Below are 8,749 nucleotides of genomic sequence, written 5' to 3' on the forward strand. Positions count from 1 at the left end.
CTGTTGTACATTCCTTTCTCCTCCTGTCATTGTTTTTCCTCATGGGATTGAAAAGAGCTATCCAAGACCTCACTCATTAAAACACTTTAATATTCCTCAACTGCTCCACCTTTATATAGGTTTTGGATTCCCCCTTCAACCTCCCTCCACTTCTGGATGTCCTGCTCCAAGTCCAACAGCTCCAACTGCAGACCCCTTGTGCTTGAGTAATGCTAATTTGACAACTGAGTGATCTAGAGCAATTTAAGCTCGTATCTACTGCCTGTTCATTGCCCTCCAAAACCCAACCATTAGGTTCAACCCAGTGACTCACCACACAACACAAAAGCTGCAGGCAAGCAGCAGAAGGGCTGAAGTATCAGCCTCACCAGGGGAAAGAATAACAGTGTTGATTTTTGTTTTGAGGCAGAACAAGTAATGTGGGTGTAAACAAAGGGACACATGGGAGCAGCTGACTTGGGAGAAGACAGCAGGGAAGAGGCATCAGACATCATGAAGCGCAGCCTCTGCATTGCAACTTCAAGCAGCCTGCCATCAGAACAAGCAGTGTCAGAGTCTAGTTTCAGCTCAGCCCAGATGTTAACTTGGGTTATCATAGAGAAACTATTTTCTTTAGGTCAGTTACTCCAGATGGCACTTTTGAAGTACTTCCAGTATTCACCACACACAAGTAATGCACAATCACAGTCACTTTTAATATTGTTTCAATTTTGTTTTGAATGCATATAAAAGGCTGCTAAAGGCACTTATAGTACTTAAAACACACCACCACCACCCCAGAAGAGATGCACGATACATGCAAATGGCTGCAGTACTTGAGTAAGCAAAGTTGAATCAGTAATAGGAGCAACTGGAAAAGCTTACTAGTTTTTACCGTTACAACATGAAACCTTCAGAAATGAATAGAAAGGTAACTAGAAGTTAACCCCAAATATAATGGTCTAAAAGTCTACTTAAACACTCAAACAGCATGTTCTTTTAGAAGGTCTTAAGACCTCACAATACAAGTTAAAAACCACACACAACAGAAACCAACAACTAATACTTATTATCAAGAGGCTTCAGCTAAATGTCAAGCTTTCTTTCATGGAGCACAATTAGTCAGTTAAAAGAGACATCCCAAACAACCGAAGAACTATATTAGCTTACTAAAGGCTCATTTTGATCAAGTTAGAGAGCGACTGTTCTAAACTATTGCTTCCCTAGAGGGATCATTTATAGCAAAGAGAAGCTTTGCATAAACTCCAGCTCCTATATTAAGCCTAAACCTAGTGTTATTAGCATATCCAAAGGTGCAGACACCTCACTGAATGTCAGTAGCAACTTCAGTAGTTACTAAGGCATTAAGGTCCATGCTTATGTCCAGGAGCCCAGCCACTGTATGTGTGAGATTATTTTTTAAAAGAATGTCACCCTAAAGGGGTAAAAAAAATCCCCCCCCTTCTTTTACCTTTACAAATTCTTTTGCTATGTGACTCCGTTTTGCTAAAGAGTTCTAGCCCTTTTTAACTTCTCTAATTTTGTGTCTTTAGCAAGCTTTGTTTCCGTCATTGTAAACTCGTACAGTTATATTCACATAACCACACCTATGATTTGCGAAAGCCAATCAGTCGTTTCTCACAAGTCTCAGGCCAAATCCTCCTCCGCGGATTGCTGTGCTACTCCGAAGCCCCATCCCTTGCATGAACACCCAGCACGCTCCAGTGGGGGTTGTAAATGCCCCATGTCGGCGCACCCAGCACGCATTTCCTTATCGGGGTATGAGGCAATTTTTACGTAAGGGACGAAAAAGGCAATGGGATTTTCCCGAGGAGCCGGGCGGACTCGCGCGTGTTCTCGTGGGAGGGAGTTACTGTAGGCGGAGGCCGCGGAGCCATGTGCGGGCGGAGCGAGCCCCTCCGCACCCGCTGCCAGCTCCTTTTGCTTTAAACCTAGCAGCGAGAGACGCATGGAGCCGCATTGCGCGCCGGGTCGGGCCGGACTAGATTCCGTTCGCGGCCAAGGCAGGGTCCGCGCTCGACCGGCGGCGCGGGACAAAGGGAAGGGGCAGGAGGGGGGGCTGAGCTGTTGGCAGGCAATCATTATGTAGCTCATACTGTACCCATCTAAACCAGAATTGTTCCTTAATGGCTCTTTCTCATGTAGAAAGGGAATTGCACAGCACCTGCCCACATGCTGTCTGTTTTTAGCCTGTGCTATCAGACCCACGCTTCCAGAAGCATTTAAACACAAGTGTTTTAATTTTTAGAACTATATTTATAACCTAGGAAAGGAGACAAATTTACATCACACTCAACATGCAACAATGCAGCAGCCTGCAAGAGCTTTGGAGTGCCTTTCCCAAGTGTCTGATTAACTCAGCAACTCACGTCAAAACGTCGTCAGGTTTTCTCTGCTGGAGCCTCTTTCCCAAGCCAAATCCAAAGAAGCACACAGCAAACATGGGTGTCACTCCGATAATAGGAGCTGCCATTCCTCTGTATAAGCCTCAGACTCCCTGCAAGAAACAATATCACAAGAATTAATTGGTTTTGCATACTTTGCAAACATCAACTTACTGAGAAGAGAACAGCTACAATACAGTGTCAGTCATACAACCAAATTAATCACAGGAATAACGGGGTCTGTTGTTCATTTGTAATGATACATGTTTAGCTGAGGCTCAGCGGTTGTTACAAGGGAAAGTTGTCCTTCCTGGGAAACACAGGCACCACTTATACCCTCCTGTTCCAGTACTGGTCATCCTGTACTTATATCTCAAGTATGAGGAAATTAAGTTGAAAGCCAACAGAGTAATAGTCCTAAGGATTTCGTTGCAAGTCTTATTCATAAGTGTGCTTTATTAACAAGTCATCAAATGCAGTAGTGTAAAATCCTGACACTGAGCCTGAGAATGCTGGATTCACTCTCTAAATAAAGGAAGATCCAAGGAGACCAACCTGAACAACTTCACTCCCCACACAAACTCGAATTTGAAACGAGTTCAAGAGCAAATTGTTGGGTTGTTTTTTTCTGTCCCCAAGTCAAAACCTTTTCAGCATACAAATTTACACTCCTGATGTTTCCTTTCAGCAGGCTACACACATGGAAAACTTCTCATGCTGACCCCAGCAGCAGCAGTTATTTCATTTATCTTGCCTTTGAACTGAACTTTATCTAACAGAAAGGAGTTATCTTTCTAGATAAAGGCTAGATGCACAAATTAAATATTTGCTGGTCTGTCCACCCCTTTCTTTCCTCTCCCAAAATAAATTACTGTATCTCAGTACGTGTCTGTACTCTTATAGGCACAACTGACTGTAATTAAACTGGATGTGGCTGAGAAAGATCAGACACTCCTGCTCAACCTTCCTGTGAGCAGTTCCCCGTTTCCATTTCCCCCAGAGGGAAAAAAAGGCCTTGGCAGGGAGGTTTAATAGTTTTCCTCATAAAAATTGATGAGTATTGAGTAGGAGTTGAGAGACGGCATTCCTTCGAACTTCACATCAAAAGGCTATTATTATGGTTCGGCTCTAATGTCTGTGCTTCAGCAGGGGTGTTAAAAAACACAGGAGATTCAGGGCTAAAAAAGCATTTCAGTGCTTTGTAGGAGAGACTAGGGAAACAAGATTTATTTTGGTTGCATAACAACCTGTTAATACCATCATGAAAGAAGATTTTGGATATGAGGCAGACCTTAGTTACCCAACAAGATCCAATGGTTAGAAATCAGACTAGTAAACCAACAGTTGGGCTTTACAGCCATTGTTTCTAAGTGGTAAATAGCTGCTGGGAAAACTTGTGAAGCAGAAAAATAGGTTCTGTGTCACTTACAAGACTTTAAACCAAGGCTGCCTGTCCTTCTAAAACCAAAATAGACTAGGGTTCAATCACGTGATAGGGCTGATTCCGGAGTGAAAGCCACTGTCCACCTTCTGAAAACTGAACAAAACTGCTACAAAACATAACTGTCCCTCTGTTATCCAAAAACCAAATAGAAAGAGAAATAAAACTGCCTATTAATGCTCCTCTGCCTTCTTGCAGGCGGTATAACACATTATAGAAAAAAGCAAAAATACTACTTGTATCAACAAAGTTGATATTCTGCCTATATCAGCATTTCCAGAGACAACTCCAAATACCAAAGACAGCAAGATTCCACTGACTGCAACAACAAAGCTGGCAAACAGCTGCCAACATTCACTCCAGCCTATAACTTCAGGCATTAATAGCATGCTATTTTGAACCAAAAGCGTTTAACAAAATAGAGACATACACATGGAGGTCATGTGGATGACAAGTATTCCACAAATTTTTTAACCCATCTATAAACTTGGATTAGAACCACTCCAGCTGGTAACCCCAGAATGGTGTAGTCTCCAGGAGGGCAACATTCCCACACGATTCCATTCCTGCCACACACAGAAACAACTGATGTTTTTGGCAGGCGCTGCAGATGACATGCTAACACTGTACCTCTCCAACCAGAGTCTTTCTGAAGCAGTCAAAGGTCCCAGAATAGAGCAAAGGCTGACCAGGCTGCAGCTTCAGCTGGGTTTGCAGTCTGACCTAGTGAGATGAGATATGAAACCAATATTTTATTAAATATTACTGTATAAATTTTAATTCTGAGAATACCTCTATATGAAATATATCCCTGGAAGTGCTCAAGGCCAGGTTGAATGGGGCTTGGAGCAACCTGATCTAGTGGAAGGTGTCCCTGCCTAAGGCAGGGGGCTGGAACTGGATGAACTTTAAGATCCCTTCCAGCCAAAACCATTCTATGTTATGATGATATGATTGTTACAAAATAAGCTTTGTGACTGGACTTTATGATGGCGTTAGAGATTGACACCACTTTCACCCTTTGCAGAAGAGACTGAATTTTAATGCATTTAACTATTAACATATTCAGTGAATTAATCGCTGGGATGACATCAGGATAACACCCCCACCTCATTACCCGAGAGCTAATGTCGTGTCACTGCTCCACTTCCTCACACATTTGGGGGGGGGGGGGTGTGTGCACCCTCCTTCTGCACCCCATTTGTCTCCATGTGTCTGCCCTGCGTCTCCTGACCCAGAGGGCCGGGTCCCCGCCGCAGCCCGGTGCTGACGGGATCAGCTTCACCTCCCGACTCCTTCCAACGCCAAAAACACCGACGCCCTTGTTTTAACGTTTACCACAAACCAGCTATAAACGGGACCCGGCGGCCTCCGCACCGGCAGAGGGCGCCCCGGCGCATTACCGGCCCCACGAGGTACACAGGCACCTTAAAGCCGTCCAGCCTCCCTCCGCGCGGTGCACGTCGGGATACGTAGTCCTCCCACCACCGCCCGCAGGCAGCCGTGCTTCTCCCCGCGCAGTGCCCGCCCAGAACCGTAGTCCCCGCCGGCTGCCACGGCCTGAACCGAACCGAACCGAACCGCACCGCACGGCACCGGGCCCCGTCGGTACCCACTGCCTCACCTTGATGGTGTCCAGCGGGTGCCCCACGAACACCAAGCAGACCCCCCCGAAGCCGCCAGCAAAGAAATTCTTCACGGGGCTGATGGGCTGCGCCTGCTCCGCCAAAGCGGCGGCGGCGGCTGAAAAACCGGGCCAGAGCGTTGCATTCCCGCCTACCCCGTGCCGCCCCGTGGCAGCAGCTGCGCTCCTGCTCCTGGCCCTTCCTCCGCAGCTCCCGGTTCTCGCGGGCTTCCCTTCTCCTGTTCTGCATAGGTATACGTGAAATAACTTGATAGATTGGAAAGGATGGGAATGAAATGGGTTGAATGAGTTGAGAAGGACAAGGCAGGCATGCTAGGATGAACAAAGACTGAGCAGTGGGAGGAGAGTGTCCCCATTCATTAGGGACGTATATGGAGGGCTCTGCAGAGTCATCTGTGGTGGAGACCAGGGGGTGTCGTTCTAGTTTCTCACTCTTGGGATAAAGAAATCCTATCTAAAATTTCAGTGGAAAATTACAAGGCGTATGTGCTGTGTGTGTGGTAGAGAATTTGGGTATAATCCGTGGATGACACATTTGGGTGACCTGAGGGAAGGTGTGATTAACATTGATAGCCAGTGTGGAGCTGGGTTGTAAATGGTTTCAGAGAATAGTGTTGGCCTGTTTACAGTTTAAAGGAGAAAAAGCCATCTCAGATGGCTGAGAAATACTACAAGAAGAGCAGAGGTGCATCCTTCGAAAGACTTACGATAGAAATCACACAGGTAGAGACACAGGGCAAGAAATCAGAAGAGAATGACGCGGTGGGACAAGATACGAGGTAGTGAGATCAGAGAGAGACTGATGGTGTCGTATTTGAAGCTGTTTTGCTTCAGAAGACCTTGTGGAGAAGATTTTTTGCAAAGCAGCAGTCAGCAAGAGGGCATCTCCATTGGAGCTAGCAGGCAGCAGAGCATAGGGGTGAGTGTGTTTGGGAGTTTCTGCAAGGAGACTGGAGAGAGGAAGGGGATTAAATTGTACCTGTGTTAGAGAAAATGAAGGAGTATCATGGATGAAGGTGGTAAAGAAGGACCTCATCCTCCCTTGGGTAGGAAAGCAATCTAAGTACAGTTTAAAATTTTCTAATCTGATTTGGGGGATTACGGTAATTATTTAATCTAAAACCTCTTTGCTGTTTAGACCCTCTCTTTTGAGCTTAACATCTTTATTATCTTAAAAGCTAGTGCTGTCAAGTATACCTGTGTCTTGCCTTATCTTCAGAGCTTGTGATTTGCTCATGAATGAGGGCATTGGTCTGAGTGTTAGGTGAGTTCTGTGCCTCGTTTTCCTAGTACCCTGCTATGCTTTGTCCACTGAGATAGTGCCTTAGCTTTCCTTTCTCCACATGTCTGAGTGACATTCCATTATGCTGGAAGTGAGCTCTTTCCTAGAGTGTTGTGACAGGAGTCATGAAAGTTATCTCGTTTGCAGACTGTTTTCTGCTTGATGTGTCCCATTTGCCCGTGCAGGCAGTTCCCCTGTTCAAGTGTGTTAGTGTCACAGAGAAACATTTCTGTGCTCTTCTGAGCCTCCTCCCCAGTGACTGGTATGTAACTGCTGAAGTACCAGGGGGGCCTGTTATTCTCCTTAGGTACCTAAAAACATCTCCTTGCTTAGATGGGACTCGACAGGTGTTGAGAGAGCAAATGAACCCAGTGTTTGGGTTTTTTTTTCCACCTCTAGGGTGTGGGATGATCTGAGTGAGTTTGGGAAGTTTCCTGACTGGTGGAACTTGCCTGGGCTTTGTGATGCTCTGAGGTTGGCTGAACAAAGCTGTGGCACATTGGGCTATTGATGGTTCTGTAGGAGTGTTCACAGTTATTCCTTTAACATAAGGTTTAGCAGGTAAAGATCTATTGGTCTGTATGCAGGAAGTCAGTGTTGATACAGATTAAGCCCAGAACTAAATCATTAAGCAGGGTAGAGGGAGGGATGATTTTGGTTTGCCTTGTGTCTGTCAAATCAGATTTCATGCCTGTCTCTTTCCAGTATGGAGAGATGGTGCTTCTGCTCCTCTGAAGTTCAGTGGGAAGCAGTGTTTTAAAATACTTGTGTGCTACTTATTTTGTGGATGGCTGAGGAACCAAGAGGCAAACGGAGGGAATGGGTACCAGAATTCAAGGGATAATACAATTAGCTGCTAGCCTTCATCTTCTCTCAGTGGAGGTTTGTATCTGCTGCCCCTCAAATTAATTGTACATCACATCTCTTCCTGGTTATTCTGTGCTGCTTGGCCAGGTTGTCCGGAAACAGAAAGCAAACAAGTTGAGGAAAAGTAATGAAATTTGTGGTTGTGATTTCCTGTGCTCTGAAGTCAGGATTCTCAGAGCTTGATCATGGTTTCCCCAGCAGCTACAAATTGTAATACAGTGGGAATATATTTCAGTAACAAAGCTAACAACATAGTAATGCAAAATGCAAATGTATAAGAAATGCAGTACATGCTGCTTGTGGAAAACAGCTATATTTTTATGTATATAATTTTATATGTAAAATTCAATTGCAGCATTGTTTTAAGTCTTGTATTTAGTATGTTCTTTCTTGAACCTAAACGATTTGGTTTAAAATGAAAATTTGTGACTACATATGAGGTGGCACAATTCAAAGTTGATGTGTGCTCTGCTGCTGAACCTCTAAGAACTTACATTCCTATGGTTTAGTTACACAGCAGAAGGTTTGTAGTTCAGTTGGCTGTTCTGAATCTTCTTGAATAGCAGCAGTCCACAGGAGCATAAATTTTTACACTCAGAGGGTAAAAAGTATCTATTGGAAGGTAATAAAATGAGAGAATTAATTTTATTTCCCCCTCAAATGTAAAGCCCAAATCACATCACATCCAGTAAAACCTACTTAAAGGGATTGATTAATTTCACCATTTCTTTTGAGACAGTTTTGAGGAGTGTTAAATTGGGTGAATGTGAGAGATCTGTTTGCTTGTCTTAATTTCCAAAGTCCCACTCAGTGCTTGTGGTTCTGAAGCAACGTGGACTTGTACAGGGTGTCACAGGTGGCCTTTCTGGCTCCTGTGGTCATAGTTAAGGGGTTAGTGTTTTTCCTGTTGAGGAGATGGATGTGATGCTTTTCTGCAGCATTTCAGGCTGTTGGTAAAAACTTAATACCATAAACTTAGTTGTGTATCTCTGAAAAGATCTGTAGTGAAGGTTATGCAGCCGCTTTTCAAATGTCAAAAGTCTCAGGGCCCACTTTGGGAATGGAATAAACCAGTCTGAGGTTTTAGACCTTGCCTGTAAGAGCAGCCTTGGCTTTGCAGGTACAGGAGT

At 44.6% G+C, this 8,749-nt stretch overlaps 1 protein-coding gene across 1 annotated transcript; it reads right to left on the minus strand.

Annotated features, from left to right (window-relative positions):
* Positions 1–2,217: 2,217 nt before the first annotated feature.
* Positions 2,218–6,719, minus strand: SLC25A20 (solute carrier family 25 member 20). Its single transcript, XM_057397336.1, is given in 4 exon segments — positions 2,218–2,497; positions 4,456–4,548; positions 5,450–5,693; positions 6,679–6,719. Coding segments are annotated over 4 exon segments (510 nt in total). The 3' UTR covers positions 2,218–2,365.
* Positions 6,720–8,749: the final 2,030 nt, after the last annotated feature.

Source organism: Pezoporus wallicus, unplaced genomic scaffold (genome assembly GCF_028554395.1).
Source record: "Pezoporus wallicus isolate ANWC-B61680 ecotype Strahan unplaced genomic scaffold, APGP_CSIRO_Pwel_v1 contig_8714, whole genome shotgun sequence".
In the NCBI taxonomy this organism is placed as follows: domain Eukaryota; kingdom Metazoa; phylum Chordata; class Aves; order Psittaciformes; family Psittacidae; genus Pezoporus; species Pezoporus wallicus.